General features: G+C 35.5%; 1 protein-coding gene across 1 annotated transcript; it reads right to left on the reverse strand.

Moving 5' to 3' along the window:
• Positions 1 to 2591: 2591 nt before the first annotated feature.
• On the reverse strand, positions 2592 to 6742 carry LOC139877684 (multiple organellar RNA editing factor 8, chloroplastic/mitochondrial-like). The gene is made up of 4 exons (XM_071865114.1): positions 6230 to 6742; positions 5694 to 5791; positions 5534 to 5599; positions 2592 to 2814 (listed from the first exon to the last, which is right to left on the reverse strand). The coding sequence occupies exons 1-4, from the start codon at positions 6607 to 6609 to the stop codon at positions 2729 to 2731; spliced, it is 630 nt and encodes a 209-aa protein (XP_071721215.1). The 5' UTR covers positions 6610 to 6742; the 3' UTR covers positions 2592 to 2728.
• Between the last annotated feature and the right edge of the window lie 11827 nt (positions 6743 to 18569).

Here is an 18569-nt window from a genome sequence, read left to right on the forward strand (position 1 = left end):
ACTAAACTATGTTCTAGTGATTACAAGTTTAAACCTTCGAATAAGATAGCTTTATATGTATGAATCGAATGATGTTATGAACATCATTACTACCTTAAGTTCCTTGGATAAACCTACTGGAAAAGAGAAAAATAGATCTAGCTTCAATGGATCCTTGGATGGCTCGAAGTTCTTGAAGCAGAATCATGACACGAAAACAAGTTCAAGTAAGATCATCACTTGAAATAAGATTGTTATAGTTATAGAAATTGAACCAAAGTTTGAATATGATTATTACCTTGTATTAGAATGATAACCTACTGTAAGAAACAAAGATTTCTTGAGGTTGGATGATCACCTTACAAGATTGGAAGTGAGCTAGCAAACTTGAAAGTATTCTTGATTTTATGAAACTAGAACTTTTGGAATTTATGAAGAACACTTAGAACTTGAAGATAGAACTTGAGAGAGATCAATTAGATGAAGAAAATTGAAGAATGAAAGTGTTTGTAGGTGTTTTTGGTCGTTGGTGTATGGATTAGATATAAAGGATATGTAATTTTGTTTTCATGTAAATAAGTCATGAATGATTACTCATATTTTTGTAATTTTATGAGATATTTCATGCTAGTTGCCAAATGATGGTTCCCACATGTGTTAGGTGACTCACATGGGCTGCTAAGAGCTGATCATTGGAGTGTATATACCAATAGTACATACATCTAAAAGCTGTGTATTGTACGAGTACGAATACGGGTGCATACGAGTAGAATTGTTGATGAAACTGAACGAGGATGTAATTGTAAGCATTTTTGTTAAGTAGAAATATTTTGATAAGTGTCTTGAAGTCTTTCAAAAGTGTATGAATACATATTAAAACACTACATGTATATACATTTTAACTGAGTCGTTAAGTCATCGTTAGTCGTTACATGTAAATGTTGTTTTGAAACCTTTAGGTTAACGATCTTGTTAAATGTTGTTAACCCAATGTTTATAATATCAAAAGAGATTTTAAATTATTATATTATCATGATATTATGATGTACGAATATCTCTTAATATGATATATATACATTAAATGTCGTTACAACGATAATCGTTACATATATGTCTCGTTTCAAAATCATTAAGTTAGTAGTCTTGTTTTTACATATGTAGTTCATTGTTAATATACTTAATGATATGTTTACTTATCATAATATCATGTTAACTATATATATAACCATATATATGTCATCATATAGTTTTTACAAGTTTTAACGTTCGTGAATCACCGGTCAACTTGGGTAGTCAATTGTCTATATGAAACCTATTTCAATTAATCAAGTCTTAACAAGTTTGATTGCTTAATATGTTGGAAACATTTAATCATGTAAATACCAATCTCAATTAATATATATAAACATGGAAAAGTTCGGGTCACTACATAAGCGGCAGTCAAGTCGCCAATAAATCGACGCTTGCTAAGCCTCGCTTAACAGAGCCGTAAAAAAAAAAATAGTAAGAGTATATATATATAAGGGAAAAAGAAGACGTACCTTAGACAGTAGGGTGAAGCTCAAGACAAAACGAGAGATGCTACAACTAAAAAACAAAAAACATATATGGCCGCAAACAAGCAACTCTAAACACCACAAAACATACAAACCTAGAAACACAGACCAACAAACAAACGTACGTACGTACGTACGTACATACATACATACATACATACATACATACATACATACATACATACATACAAGAAACCGTACGTACCCAAACAAAAAACAAGAAAACCTGAAACGAACCCACGAGCATACATACAAACATACATAATAGCAGACCCACAAACGCAAACAAACATACATACAGAAACATACATATAAAAAAAAAAACAAAAAAAAAAACAAACAAACATACCCGCAACCACAACCTAATCCCTAAACATGAATACAAACAAACACATACAAGCACACACATACATAACCAGTAAAAAGAAGAGGACCCGTTAATAAACAAAGCGCAGAAAAACAATTTTCTCCGGGGTACCGTCCCCTTTATCCAAAAAAAAAGCGCAGGAAAACACGCCACATGACAAAACAAACAAACAAAAACAAACACACGAAAAAAAAAAAAAAAAAGAAGACACAAAAACACAAACACACAGACCCACGAACACACAAACACACCAACACACAAACAAACCAACACCCAAACAAACAAAAGCCTACTCTTCTATTCTAATTCTAGTCCTCCACACAATCCTATCTGAAGTCATGTTCTCGGTCAACAAACAAGTTGTCATCTATATGTTAGTTGTAATCAAGTTGTCATCTATATGTTAGTTGTAATCAAATTCACAACTATATGAAAGTTGTAATCAACTTAACAATCAATTTTTTTTTTTTTTTTTTTTACGAGGAACCCCTACTACGAACGGGCACATTGGCCCCCCCGCAGAGGGTAAACCCCGGGTAAACGGCAAGCCAACCCTCCACCGCTACCAGGTAAAGCATCCTCAGGCTATTGGTCTCTTAAGTTCGCCCCAAGCGTTTGAAGTGCCTTGAAGGGAATCGAACCCGTGACCTCACCTTCATTGAAAGTGTTGGTGGCCATCCAAGCTGTGATCAAATTGAATTTGTCATGTCACCTTCTAGATTATTACTTCAACAATTATCATACCAAAACGAAGTAAACTTGCAAGATAATATATATAGTATAATTTCTTGTGTTATGTAGAAAACCAAGTTCCTTCAAATCAGTTCTAATCCGTCTTGTTTTCTTTTTTAATCCACGCCTCATGGTACTTAGGATCATAAGGAACAGCCTTTCCATCAATAAATGGTTCCCCTGCCACATCAACACACTAAAACAATGAGGCTTTGTTTGTTAAATGTTTTTTGAAAGTCATAATTACGTCATCTTTTAACAAAGGGAGGTGATCCTGCCACATAACATTTCAATCCATCCACACCACTTTATATGAATTTCCAATAATACCCTTGAATTAAAACCAACCATGAATTTTACTCCTATTCCCGTACTGGACTGTTACCTAAAATATCTCCCTCTCACTTCTTATTCTTCTTCTTCACCTCTCCCAAGATTCCAAAACTAACACCCCCAAAAATACTAAATCATCGATTACTTCCAGTACCTGTAAATTACAAGACATGACCACCACCATTTAACTCGTTATCTCTGTACGAACCTAACTTCAACGGCGTATGACTACCGACGCTAAAACCCATCATGCCGGAAAATGGTTTCCGGCCACCTCCTATATTTTCTTGGACACATACCAGTGAACGAACCTACACCGTCGATGTCTAAGGGAGTGTTTACCAAATTGTTGTATTAAGTGTTTTTTGATATTGCATCTCTTTGGAAGTATCTATCTTTTTACATTAAGTGAATAAGTACAAATGTTGTTTGACCATTTTACCTTCTACATCAATTGGTATTAAGCAATCATCTTTAGAATGACCATCTTACGACCTTACGAACATAAAGTTACGAAGTCGCAACAATTTCTAACTTGCGAACTTACAAACACGCTAGCGGTGGAACAAGGGTGGTGCGTGGATGCCCAAAAAATGGCCGCCATTTTTTTATATGGGTTGATCGAAATCTTGATCAGAATATTTTGGAGGTGGTGGTGCGTTGGAATTTGTGACCTAGATTGAAGAAAAAGAAGGGTTGTGGAGAAGGAGGAAATGGAAGAAGAAAAGAGAAAGTTTAATAAATCTGGATCAATAATGTTTATATAAAGTCATTAGAGGATGTGGTATTTTTAGTATTTTAAATTATAGTTTAATTAAGGGTAATATAGGTACTTCTGATAAATTGGTGTGGATGGATTGAGAACTAGTGTGGCAGGATCAGTTCCCTTTAACAAAAGACCGAGTATTGACCTTTCGATGGGTTCATAACTATAATTCGGAGGATGTCTTCAAGTCAACCATTGATTTGAAATTTAACAATTAATATGAACTTCAAACAATTGATATGTAACAAACTCAAATTTTTTTGTTATGTATAAAGACAAAACAAATTCACTTATTTTTATTATCTCGGGAAACTTATTTTTTATTATTATATTTTTAGTAATTATTCATTCTAATTCTAGTTCTAATTACTATTACTATACTATCTAATACACAAAAATGGTGAATAGTAATTAGAGGCATTTTCGTCCTTTCACCTTTTTTTTTAAATTCTAATTAAATTTCACTACACCACCAAAGATAGGGGTGTTCATTCGGGCGGTTTATGGTTTATTTGGTTTAAACGGTTTGGATAAATCGGTTTTTTATAATATTTTTGAAAACCAATAACCAAACCAAATATATCAAAACCAAACCAATCCAACCGAATATAAGATCGGTTTATTCGGGTCGGTTCCCAATTTAAACCAATTAAAAAACTTAGGGACTAGTAACTGATAAAAAAATAACCAATATAAAACACGCTATAGTGTACAAATAATTTGGAGTACTGATTAACAATCAACAACCATAGTAATCATACTCAAATACATTCAGTGTAGGCATTATAGATGAAAATCAATGATAAAATTATGGCAATGATATTGATTATGATTCAAATAAAATTAGTTGAGAAAGAATTATTGATTTACGATGTAATGAGTATCAGAATTAATCCTTGATTTACGAGAATTGACACTAATTTAGTTGGTAGCTTTCTTCTTTTATGTATGTATTTGACCAAATAGTTTTCATATATCTTATAGGGATATCTTATAAAAGTTATAAAAGTATAAAAATTAAAAATTAAAACGTTAACCAATAGTTCGGGTATTCGGTTTAGAACCATGGATTAAATTTTATATCCATGACCAATCCACTAACCATTTTATAAATCGGGTATCACCCAAAATCCGAATCAAATCCGAATTAGCCAAACCTATTTCATCCAAAAGCATTTGGATTGGGCGGTTTTTCGGGTGTAACCGTTTAATGAACACCCCTAACCAAAGACCTCCACACTTTTTTCAAATATTCAAATCAGCCCCCCAAACAGGGGGTAAAGTGTCAAATAACCATTTTCATAAAAAATCTTATATAAACTCCACCCAAATATTCAACGGGTCATATCTTCTCGCTCGCAACGAGTTAAATTTTTCCGACACCATCGTTAAACTCGAAATAATTTTAGGAACACAATGTCACTAACTATAAGCAAAACGGACGCTTTTTAAAAAACGCTAAATATTTGTGGTGTTTTTCATACACGTTGATTTTGCGTTAAATTTTTAAAAGTCGGTAATTACATAGCTAAACGCGGAGATGGACATATATTGTTAATTTAAAATAACATTTAAATTTTTCACGGGTTATACCTTTTAGTTCGACTCGAGTTGCGCTTCAACGACATCATTCTTTAGCCACGAAATAATTTTACAAACTAAACGCAATAAAATACATTGAAAACCGAACCCTCGGCGCGAAGCAAGGGTTCAACAACTTGTTATTAAATATTTATTCTGCGAAGTAGTATTCATTCATTAATTGAAAACAAAAAAATTCAATAGCTTAGTAATTGGTACCTCCATAGTCTTTGTTCTTTACGTCCAAATATGAATCATGTAACACCCTACGAACACCATATACCGCTAACAGAAGACAAAAACAACAACATATGATGAGATCTAAACTTCAAACAACCAAAATCGAAAGAAAAACATGATCATCTGGCTACGTAATTACCTTCTAGACGGAGAACTTGACCTAAGTTTATGCGTGCTCCAAAAGCATAATAATATCTAGTCGAGACTGAATAAATTTTCATCCTTGCAGCATCATAACTAGTTAATAACCAAAACAATAATCAATCAAACCACGCTAAAATTTAATACAAGAAACTAGAAAAACAACACAATATGCACATAATAAACATACACATAGCCGCCGCCGCCACCACCACCACCACCACACTTTTTCTAAAAAAATGATTATTATTTACAAGTTTAAAAATATGCTGACCCTGGTTAAAATTCATTTTTAGACTGAAGCACGTACTATTTAACGATAATCATACTACAAAATTTCAACTTTACAGTAACAGATTTATTTCAGTCAATAAACACCACATAAAACAATCATTCAATTAAGTAAACAATAAAAAAATACATGAGAGATATACAGTACATACATTAAAATTAATATAATAAAATAAAAATTAATGTCAAATTTATTAATGAATAAAATAAAAATTATTAAACCCTAAAACAAAACAATAGTACCTTCCAACAACATTAGCTAATTTATTGATATAGGAATCAATAATTTCATCTCGAGTAGGTTCACCTTCAGGTTTGTCAACGATAACAAGCCAATGTTCAAAATCACAGCCATTTTCATCAGACAGCACATGTTTCTTAGGTGGAGGTTTCAACCTTTCATTTACATAGTCGTTGTGTTGTACCAAAGATCTGGTCCGGTATGTGCACAAGGTGTGATGATGGTGGTTGAGATACCAGAAACTGGCGGTGGCGGCAGCAATCAGTGGTCGGAATCGGGGAATTGAGGAAGGTGTGATGATGGTGGTGGTGGTTGAGATACGAGAAATCAGAGTTTGATTTGTGGCGGAGGTGAGAGATCTAAACGCAACACGAGTCGCCATTTTTAGTTACTCTGGATCGGGTCAAAAACCCTAATTTGAAATATTATATAGTTGGAGTACTTCAGTTCCAAAAATGGAAAGTCCAAATTACAAATTGGGGATTGCATCCGTGCCGAAAGATAATCAGAAAGCATTGAGTGCCGGAATGCATTTGTAGTCCCTAGTAATTATTAAGAGCACTCCTTATTGATAAGTTATAGGTAGTTACCCGCTACTTATCCGTCACCACCCATAACTAACTATAGGCAGCACTTAGTTACCCGCTTTAGTTATACGCATTCAGCATGAATTTGGCGAGTATTATATGCATGTGGGATCCTCAATGCTTTAAAATGTTTATACTTTGTGCTATATTTTTTGTACATTGTTGGTTATTGGTAATTATTATAGGGAGTGTTTAGTTATAGGATTTTATGGGTTAGTTATAAGATATAAGTGTTGATGTGGCGCTGATGTGGCAGTTAAGAGGATGAATAGTGTTAGTCACGATAGGGAGTGGCCTAATACTGATTAGTTCTTTAACATCAAACGAAACTTCTTCGACCACCAAACATGATTAACGGGTTCAAATTCATAGTGATTGAGATCGTGTTCATCGTTAACCGAACTCTAATCGTTGAGATCCTCGAAATAATCTAACGAATCTCAGATTGATTTGAGCATATAATATGGTTCATAATCACTTGATGAAGCTATCTGATGCTCCAAATCCGACTAAAATTCATTACAAAATTCCAGTATTTAACGGAATGTAACAGAATTTAACATTCAAACAGCTTCTTCGATCACCAGATTAACAAGTTAAGTTGGTTTACATTAGCACACTTTTCAAAGTAAGTAGTCTGCAATAGTATTTTTCTGGGTATATAGCCCACAATGGAACAAAAAAAATATATCTATCTATTGAGTAGCATAAACCTTAAAATTAAATTGAACTCTAACGAACTCTGGACAGATGTGCTAATCTGTAACAGACTGAAACCCGGGCTAGTTGTAAGTGGACTATTTTTGCTCTTAGGGTTTGTGCTTAGTCTTAAGTGCTTTTTATTTTAATTATTTTATTAGTGTTTTATTATAATTGTGTTGTGACCAGTTTGTGACAAGGGTCCCAGAATATGTTTATTTATTTCAATTGGACCTCGTTTGGGTTACCTAATCTTGTGCGAAAGATATAAGATAACTGGTAAATACCTATGTGTTGTACAGTGTGAAAATTAAACCCAATTAAGTGACTAGTGTACTTCTTTTTCTTTCAATTTCTAGAAAATTCACTAAAACACCGTACCTTCATCCCTCCCACCAAACCAAACCCTAATCCTTAAACATTGATCTTGAGCTCAAATTGGTGTTAGAATCGTGTTTTTTATCGTTTACTGAATCTATCAAGGTAAGTAACATGTGTTTTTGTGTTCAATTCGTTGTTAAATTCATGGTTTTGTGTGAGTTTTGTAAAAAGCTTGAATTTGTGTCAAAACAAATGATTTAAGTGTTGTTATGGTCAAATTGTTGTGGGTTTTGAGTCTATAACAAGTAGTGAACAAGTTGTGGTCGATTTTGGTGTTTAAAACGAGCTCTAGATCGAGATTTGAGAATTTCATCGTGAAGTCCGTAGCCTTTGTTCAGTTTCTGAGGAAGATGAACACAGTCGGCCGACTGTCGGTCGACAGTCGACCGACTGATGGTGAACCGACCGATTGTTGAATGAACCGACCGATTGAGATTTACCTTCGGCTGATTGATGTAATACCAAGTGAATCGACCGACTGGTAAGGTCAGTCGACCGGTTGTGTCGACAGTCGACCGACTGTCAGTGTCAGTCGACCGACTGTGTGTCCAGGGCAGAATGTTTTACCAAAGTGCCTTTTTCTAGCCGTTATGCTGCCCGTTTATATTTTGGTGTTTAGGATGTAAATTTTGAAAGTGCACAAGTGTTAAGCATGAAAATTTTAGCGGACGCTTTTTTTTTACTAATTTGCTATAATTCGCTGTCAGTGTGTCTAATCTTGATGGGAACACTATTCTAACTTGGTTTTTGCTGTTCTCAGGAGATAAGGACAAGGAGGAAGCTCAGAAATAATAACTGAGCAGTTGCTGGTAATTGGTGAGTGGGTCTATCTACGGATAGAGTTTAAGTAGCATATCATGCTACTGTGGTTGATTCTTTTACCATGCATAGTGTAGGAATTGCTATGATAGAATAATATCGTTTGCCTGATGTTGTATGTGAATTATGTGTACACTATGTGAATGGCACCAGTCGGGCCTAGGGAGACTGGGGACTTAAAAACCGTGCCTAGGAGAGGTTAGAGTCCGTATGAGGTCAACCGTGCCTAGGGGAGATTGGGTCCATAGGCTACTGATTGTGGAGTATAGTGTGAATGATGCATCCCCTGCATCTGGATAACTATACTGTGAATTGAGTAGCAGGGACTATCGGTAGACTCAGGCCCAATCAGCTGAGAGTCATGTGCTCGTACAAGCCGCCGATCATCGTATTGTCTTATTGTATGCTAGTTGGTAGTTAGCAGGTACTGTTGATGTATATAGCTTGTGTGTGGCTTAAGCTATATCTGTTAGATAGATTCCATTCACTTAGCGGTGCGCTAATCCCCCACATGTTCTCCCCTTGCAGGTTTAGGTACTGCTAGTCGGGATGGGTGCTGATGCAGAAGACATGTTTGACAACCCAACTCTGATGTGGACTTTTGTATAAATAATGTTTTGTAATAACGTAACACCGTTGTGTAAACTTAAACGTAATTACACGGATTAATGTAATGACGTGACTTATATTGTGTTTGTTAATAAAGTCTTCCGCTGTGTGTAAAAAAAAAATGGCCGGTGTTACAAGTTGGTATCAGAGCATGGTTTGGCAGCAAGTACGTGCGCGTATTTTGTTCCCAAACCCTGAGGCAAGTCAAACATGTCTGTGGGAGTGGGGGCTAAGTGAAAATAAGATATATGTGTGTTAGTTGTGATTGAACTAACTGATATCCACTAAGCTTTTGTGTAAGCTGTTTTGTAGCACATGTATGGCTGATAGAAACGCAACTGGCCCATCCAACCCCGGAACATTCAGAGCACCAGAAGAGGGTGTTGAGTCAGATGATGATCATAATAGTTACATCCTTCAGTTAGAAAGTAAGCTAAAAGAGGCTGAAGACAAAATTAATGAGCTTGAATTGACGAGGCATTCTAGAAATGATGATACACCACCTGGATTCCCAACCGCGCAATCCCAAACGATACCTAATGCGCACCAGAACCAGTATCAGAATCAAATACCTAACCAATACTATATGTCACCGCAAAACACTTTTACTTACCAAAATCCCATGATGATGAATCCATACCAAATGCAAATGTTCCAACAACCTTACATGCAACCACCCAAAAAGTGTAGTTATAAGAACTTCCGTGATTGCAAACCCTCTGAGTTTTCTGGAAGTACTGATCCGACTGTAACTCTCAATTGGTTGCGAGAGATTGAAAGGGTATTTGAAGCGTGTCAGTGTGAAGCCGAGCTGAAAGTAACATATGTGAAATGTCCCGTTCTTATTGATTAAAAACGTTCCATATTAATTGATTTCGTTGCGAGGTTTTGACCTCTATATGAGACGTTTTTCAAAGACTGCATTCATTTTAAAACAAACCATAACCTTTATTTCATCAATAAAGGTTTAAAAAGCTTTACGTAGATTATCAAATAATGATAATCTAAAATATCCTGTTTACACACGACCATTACATAATGGTTTACAATACAAATATGTTACAACAAAATAAGTTTCTTGAATGCAGTTTTTACATAATATCATACAAGCATGGACTCCAAATCTCGTCCTTATTTAAGTATGCGACAGCGGAAGCTCTTAATAATCACCTGAGAATAAACATGCTTAAAACGTCAATAAAAATGTTGGTGAGTTATAGGTTTAACCTATATATATCAAATCATAATAATAGACCACAAGATTTCATATTTCAATACACTTCCCATACATAGAGATAAAAATCATTCATATGGTGAACACCTGGTAACCGACATTAACAAGATGCATATATAAGAATATCCCCATCATTCCGGGACACCCTTCGGATATGATATAAATTTCGAAGTACTAAAGCATCCGGTACTTTGGATGGGGTTTGTTAGGCCCAATAGATCTATCTTTAGGATTCGCGTCAATTAGGGTGTCTGTTCCCTAATTCTTAGATTACCAGACTTAATAAAAAGGGGCATATTCGATTTCGATAATTCAACCATAGAATGTAGTTTCACGTACTTGTGTCTATTTTGTAAATCATTTATAAAACCTGCATGTATTCTCATCCCAAAAATATTAGATTTTAAAAGTGGGACTATAACTCACTTTCACAGATTTTTACTTCGTCGGAAAGTAAGACTTGGCCACTGGTTGATTCACGAACCTATAACAATATATACATATATATCAAAGTATGTTCAAAATATATTTACAACACTTTTAATATATTTTGATGTTTTAAGTTTATTAAGTCAGCTGTCCTCGTTAGTAACCTACAACTAGTTGTCCACAGTTAGATGTACAGAAATAAATCGATAAATATTATCTTGAATCAATCCACGACCCAGTGTATACGTATCTCAGTATTGATCACAACTCAAACTATATATATTTTGGAATCAACCTCAACCCTGTATAGCTAACTCCAACATTCACATATAGAGTGTCTATGGTTGTTCCGAAATATATATAGATGTGTCGACATGATAGGTCGAAACATTGTATACGTGTCTATGGTATCTCAAGATTACATATATACAATACAAGTTGATTAAGTTTTGGTTGGAATAGATTTGTTACCAATTTTCACGTAGCTAAAATGAGAAAAATTATCCAATCTTGTTTTACCCATAACTTCTTCATTTTAAATCCGTTTTGAGTGAATCAAATTGCTATGGTTTCATATTGAACTCTATTTTATGAATCTAAACAGAAAAAGTATAGGTTTATAGTCGGAAAAATAAGTTACAAGTCGTTTTTGTAAAGGTAGTCATTTCAGTCGAAAGAACGACGTCTAGATGACCATTTTAGAAAACATACTTCCACTTTGAGTTTAACCATAATTTTTGGATATAGTTTCATGTTCATAATAAAAATCATTTTCTCAGAATAACAACTTTTAAATCAAAGTTTATCATAGTTTTTAATTAACTAACCCAAAACAGCCCGCGGTGTTACTACGACGGCGTAAATCCGGTTTTACGATGTTTTTCGTGTCTCCAGGTTTTAAATCATTAAGTTAGCATATCATATAGATATAGAACATGTGTTTAGTTGATTTTAAAATTCAAGTTAGAAGGATTAACTTTTGTTTGCGAACAAGTTTAGAATTAACTAAACTATGTTCTAGTGATTACAAGTTTAAACCTTCGAATAAGATAGCTTTATATGTATGAATCGAATGATGTTATGAACATCATTACTACCTTAAGTTCCTTGGATAAACCTACTGGAAAAGAGAAAAATGGATCTAGCTTCAACGGATCCTTGGATGGCTCGAAGTTCTTGAAGCAGAATCATGACACGAAAACAAGTTCAAGTAAGATCATCACTTGAAATAAGATTGTTATAGTTATAGAAATTGAACCAAAGTTTGAATATAATTATTACCTTGTATTAGAATGATAACCTAATGTAAGAAACAAAGATTTCTTGAGGTTGGATGATCACCTTACAAGATTGGAAGTGAGCTAGCAAACTTGAAAGTATTCTTGATTTTATGTAACTAGAACTTGTAAAATATATGAAGAACACTTAGAACTTGAAGATAGAACTTGAGAGAGATCAATTAGATGAAGAAAATTGAAGAATGAAAGTGTTTGTAGGTGTTTTTGGTCGTTGGTGTATGGATTAGATATAAAGGATATGTAATTTTGTTTTCATGTAAATAAGTCATGAATGATTACTCATATTTTTGTAATTTTATGAGATATTTCATGCTAGTTGCCAAATAATGGTTCCCACATGTGTTAGGTGACTCACATGGGCTGCTAAGAGCTGATCATTGGAGTGTATATACCAATAGTACATACATCTAAAAGCTGTGTATTGTACGAGTACGAATACGGGTGCATACGAGTAGAATTGTTGATGAAACTGAACGAGGATGTAATTGTAAGCATTTTTGTTAAGTAGAAGTATTTTGATAAGTGTCTTGAAGTCTTTCAAAAGTGTATGAATACATATTAAAACACTACATGTATATACATTTTAACTGAGTCGTTAAGTCATCGTTAGTCGTTACATGTAAATGTTGTTTTGAAACCTTTAGGTTAACGATCTTGTTGAATGTTGTTAACCCATTGTTTATTATAACAAATGAGATATTAAATTGTTATATTATCATGATATTATGATATATAATATATCTCAGTATGATGTATATACAGTTAAATGTCGTTACAACGATAATCGTTACATATATGTCTCGTTTCGAAATCATTAAGTTAGTAGTCTTATTTTTACATATGTATTTCATTGTTAATACACTTAATAATATATTTACTTATCATTTAACATAATTAACCAAGTGTATCAATATCTTAATATGATTCATATGTACCTAGTAAGACGTTGTTATAACGATAATCGTTATATATATCGTTTTCGAGTTTCTTAAATTAATAGTCTCATTTTTATGTATATAACTCATTGTTAAAATACCTAATGAGATACATACTTATAATAAAAACATGTTAACTATATATATAACCATATATATGTCATCGTATAGTTTTTACAAGTTTTAACGTTCGTGAATCACCGGTCAACTTGGGTGGTCAATTGTCTATATGAAACATATTTCAATTAATCAAGTCTTAACAAGTTTGATTGCTTAACATGTTGGAAACATTTAATCATGTAAATATCAATCTTAATTAATTTATATAAACATGGAAAAGTTCGGGTCACTACAGTACCTACCCGTTAAATAAATTTCGTCCCGAAATTTTAAGCTGTTGAAGGTGTTGACGAATCTTCTGGAAATAGATGCGGGTATTTCTTCTTCATCTGATCTTCACGCTCCCAGGTGAACTCGGGTCCTCTACGAGCATTCCATCGAACCTTAACAATTGGTATCTTGTTTTGCTTAAGTCTTTTAACCTCACGATCCATTATTTCGACGGGTTCTTCGATGAATTGAAGTTTTTCGTTGATTTGGATTTCATCTAATGGAATAGTGAGATCTTCTTTAGCAAAACATTTCTTCAAATTCGAGACGTGGAAAGTGTTATGTACAGCCGCGAGTTGTTGAGGTAACTCAAGTCGGTAAGCTACTGGTCCGATACGATCAATAATCTTGAATGGTCCAATATACCTTGGATTTAATTTCCCTCGTTTACCAAATCGAACAACGCCTTTCCAAGGTGCAACTTTAAGCATGACCATCTCTCCAATTTCAAATTCTATATCTTTTCTTTTAATGTCAGCGTAGCTCTTTTGTCAACTTTGGGCGGTTTTCAACCGTTGTTGAATTTGGATGATCTTCTCGGTAGTTTCTTGTATAATCTCCGGACCCGTAATCTGTCTATCCCCCACTTCACTCCAACAAATCGGAGACCTGCACTTTCTACCATAAAGTGCTTCAAACGGCGCCATCTCAATGCTTGAATGGTAGCTGTTGTTGTAGGAAAATTCTGCTAACGGTAGATGTCGATCCCAACTGTTTCCGAAATCAATAACACATGCTCGTAGCATGTCTTCAAGCGTTTGTATCGTCCTTTCGCTCTGCCCATCAGTTTGTGGATGATAGGCAGTACTCATGTCTAGACGAGTTCCTAATGCTTGCTGTAATGTCTGCCAGAATCTTGAAATAAATCTGCCATCCCTATCAGAGATAATAGAGATTGGTATTCCATGTCTGGAGATGACTTCCTTCAAATACAGTCGTGCTAACTTCTCCATCTTGTCATCTTCTCTTATTGGCAAGAAGTGTGCTGATTTGGTGAGACGGTCAACTATTACCCAAATAGTATCAAAACCACTTGCAGTCCTTGGCAATTTAGTGATGAAATCCATGGTAATGTTTTCCCATTTCCATTCCGGGATTTCGGGTTGTTGAAGTAGACCTGATGGTTTCTGATGCTCAACTTTGACCTTAGAACACGTCAAACATTCTCCTACGTATTTAGCAACATCGGCTTTCATACCCGGCCACCAAAAATGTTTCTTGAGATCCTTGTACATCTTCCCCGTTCCAGGATGTATTGAGTATCTGGTTTTATGAGCTTCTCTAAGTACCATTTCTCTCATATCTCCAAATTTTGGTACCCAAATCCTTTCAGCCCTATACTGAGTTCCGTCTTCCCGAATATTAAGATGCTTCTCCGATCCTTTGGGTATTTCATCCTTTAAATTTCTCTCTTTTAAAACTCCTTGTTGTGCCTCCTTTATTTGAGTAGTAATGTTATTATGAATCATTATATTCATAGATTTTACTCGAATGGGTTCTCTGTCCTTCCTGCTCAAGGCATCGGCTACCACATTTGCCTTCCCCGGGTGGTAACGAATCTCAAAGTCGTAATCATTCAACAATTCAATCCACCTACGCTGCCTCATATTCAGTTGTTTCTGATTAAATATGTGTTGAAGACTTTTGTGGTCGGTATATATAATACTTTTGACCCCATATAAGTAGTGCCTCCAAGTCTTTAATGCAAAAACAACCGCTCCTAATTCCAAATCATGCGTCGTATAATTTTGTTCGTGAATCTTCAATTGTCTAGACGCATAAGCAATCACCTTCGTTCGTTGCATTAATACACAACCGAGACCTTGCTTTGATGCGTTACAATAAATCACAAAATCATCATTCCCTTCAGGCAATGACAATATAGGTGCCGTAGTTAGCTTTTTCTTCAATAACTGAAACGCTTTCTCTTGTTCATCATTCCATTCAAATTTCTTCCCTTTATGCGTTAATGCAGTCAAGGGTTTTGCTATTCTGGAAAAATCTTGGATGAACCTTCTGTAGTAACCAGCTAGTCCTAAAAACTGGCGTATGTGTTTCGGAGTTTTCGGGGTTTCCCACTTTTCAACAGTTTCTATCTTTGCCGGATCCACCTTAATACCTTCTTTGTTCACTATGTGACCGAGGAATTGAACTTCTTCCAACCAAAATGCACACTTTGAAAACTTAGCGTACAATTCTTCCTTCCTCAATACTTCTAACACCTTTCTCAAATGTTCACCGTGTTCTTGGTCATTCTTTGAGTAAATAAGTATGTCATCAATGAAAACAATGACAAACTTGTCAAGGTATGGCCCACACACTCGGTTCATAAGGTCCATGAACACAGCTGGTGCATTAGTTAAACCAAACGGCATGACCATAAACTCGTAATGACCGTAACGTGTTCTGAAAGCAGTCTTTGGAATATCATCTTCTTTCACCCGTATTTGATGATACCCGGAACGTAAGTCAATCTTTGAATAAACAGACGAGCCTTGTAGTTGATCAAATAAGTCGTCGATTCTCGGTAGTGGGTAGCGGTTCTTGATGGTAAGTTTGTTCAACTCTCGGTAGTCGATACACAACCTGAATGTACCATCTTTCTTCTTGACAAACAAAACAGGAGCTCCCCACGGTGATGTGCTTGGTCGAATGAAACCACGCTCTAAAAGTTCTTGTAATTGGCTTTGCAGTTCTTTCATCTCGCTGGGTGCGAGTCTGTAAGGAGCACGAGCTATTGGTGCAGCTCCTGGTACAAGATCTATTTGAAATTCAACAGATCGATGTGGGGGTAATCCCGGTAATTCTTTCGGAAATACATCGGGAAATTCTTTTGCGACGGGAACATCATTGATGCTCTTTTCTTCAGTTTGTACTTTCTCGACGTGTGCTAGAACAGCATAGCAACCTTTTCTTATTAGTTTTTGTGCCTTCAAATTACTAATAAGATGTAGCTTCGTGTTGCCCTTTTCTCCGTACACCATTAAGGGTTTTCCTTTTTCTCGTATAATGCGAATTGCATTTTTGTAACAAATGATCTCCGCTTTCACTTCTTTCAACCAGTCCATACCGATTATCACATCAAAACTCCCTAACTCTACTGGTATCAAATCAATCTTAAATGTTTCGCTAACCAGTTTAATTTCTCGATTCCGACATATATTATCTGCTGAAATTAATTTACCATTTGCTAATTCGAGTAAAAATTTACTATCCAAAGGCGTCAATGGACAACTTAATTTAGCACAAAAATCTCTACTCATATAGCTTCTATCCGCACCCGAATCAAATAAAACGTAAGCAGATTTATTGTCAATAAGAAACGTACCCGTAACAAGCTCTGGGTCTTCCTGTGCCTCTGCCGCATTAATATTGAAAACTCTTCCACGGCCTTGTCCATTCGTGTTCTCCTGGTTCGGGCAATTTCTAATAATGTGGCCCGATTTTCCACATTTATAACAAACTACATTGGCATAACTTGCTCCGACACTACTTGCTCCGCCATTACTCGTTCCGACACCATTTGTTCCTTTCGTTCTATTAACCCCTGGTCCGTAGACCTCACACTTCACCGCGCTATGACCATTTCTTTTACACTTGTTGCAAAATTTGGTGCAGAACCCCGAGTGATTCTTTTCACACCTTTGGCATAGCTGCTTCTGATTGTTGTTGTTGTTGCGGTTATTATTGTTGTTGGGATGATTGTTGTAGTTGCTGTTGTTGTTGTTGTTGTTGTTGTTGTTGGGCCGTTTGTTGTAGTTGCGATTGATGTTGCGATTGTTGGGATAATTGTTGCGATTATTGTTGTAATTGCTGTTGTTGTTGTATTGGTGATTCTTATCACCGTTTTCCTCCCACTTTCTTTTGACTTGATTCACATTGGCCTCTTCAGCAGTCTGTTCTTTAATTCTTTCTTCAATTTGGTTCACGAGTTTGTGAGCCATTCTACATGCCTGTTGTATGGAGGCGGGCTCGTGTGAACTTATATCTTCTTGGATTCTTTCCGGTAATCCTTTCACAAACGCGTCGATCTTCTCTTCCTCGTCTTCGAATGCTCCCGGACACAATAGGCACAATTCTGTGAATCGTCTTTCGTACGAGGTAATATCAAATCCTTGGGTTCGTAACCCTCTAAGTTCTGTCTTGAGCTTATTGACCTCGGTTCTGGGACGGTACTTCTCGTTCATCAAGTGCTTGAATGCTGACCACGGTAGTGCGTACGCATCGTCTTGTCCCACTTGCTCTAGATAGGTATTCCACCATGTTAACGCAGAACCTGTGAAGGTATGCGTAGCGTACTTTACTTTGTCCTCTTCAGTACACTTACTTATGGCAAACACCGATTCGACCTTCTCGGTCCACCGTTTCAATCCGATCGGTCCTTCGGTTCCATCAAATTCCAAAGGTTTGCAGGCAGTGAATTCTTTGTAGGTGCATCCTACACGATTTCCTGTACTGCTAGATCCAAGGTTATTGTTGGTATGTAGCGCAGCCTGTACTGCGGCTATGTTTGAAGCTAGAAAAGTACGGAATTCCTCTTCATTCATATTCACGGTGTGTCGAGTAGTCGGTGCCATTTCCTTCAAAATAGTTAAATGGAACAAGTTAATCATACAGAATATTAAGAGTAGTTAATAGTATTTCGTAGCATAATATGAACTCATTTATAAAAGCTTTTTCTTCATATTAGCGTTTTATAAGTTTAAATTCGGGTAGTACCTACCCGTTAAGTTCATACTTAGTAGCTAATATACAATTCAACTACTATAATTCTATATGAAAAACTGATTATAATAATATTTCGCGTTCAAACTTTTATACAATATTTTACAAACTTACAATACCGCTTATTTTATATAAAGCATGAAATATAGCACACAATAACTTTGATACAAGATAGTTGTGAAGATAATTCTAGCTAGTACACAAGTCGTTCAGCAAAGGCAATAAAGACACGTAAT

Source organism: Rutidosis leptorrhynchoides, chromosome 11, assembly GCF_046630445.1.
Source record: "Rutidosis leptorrhynchoides isolate AG116_Rl617_1_P2 chromosome 11, CSIRO_AGI_Rlap_v1, whole genome shotgun sequence".
In the NCBI taxonomy this organism is placed as follows: Eukaryota; Viridiplantae; Streptophyta; class Magnoliopsida; order Asterales; family Asteraceae; genus Rutidosis; species Rutidosis leptorrhynchoides.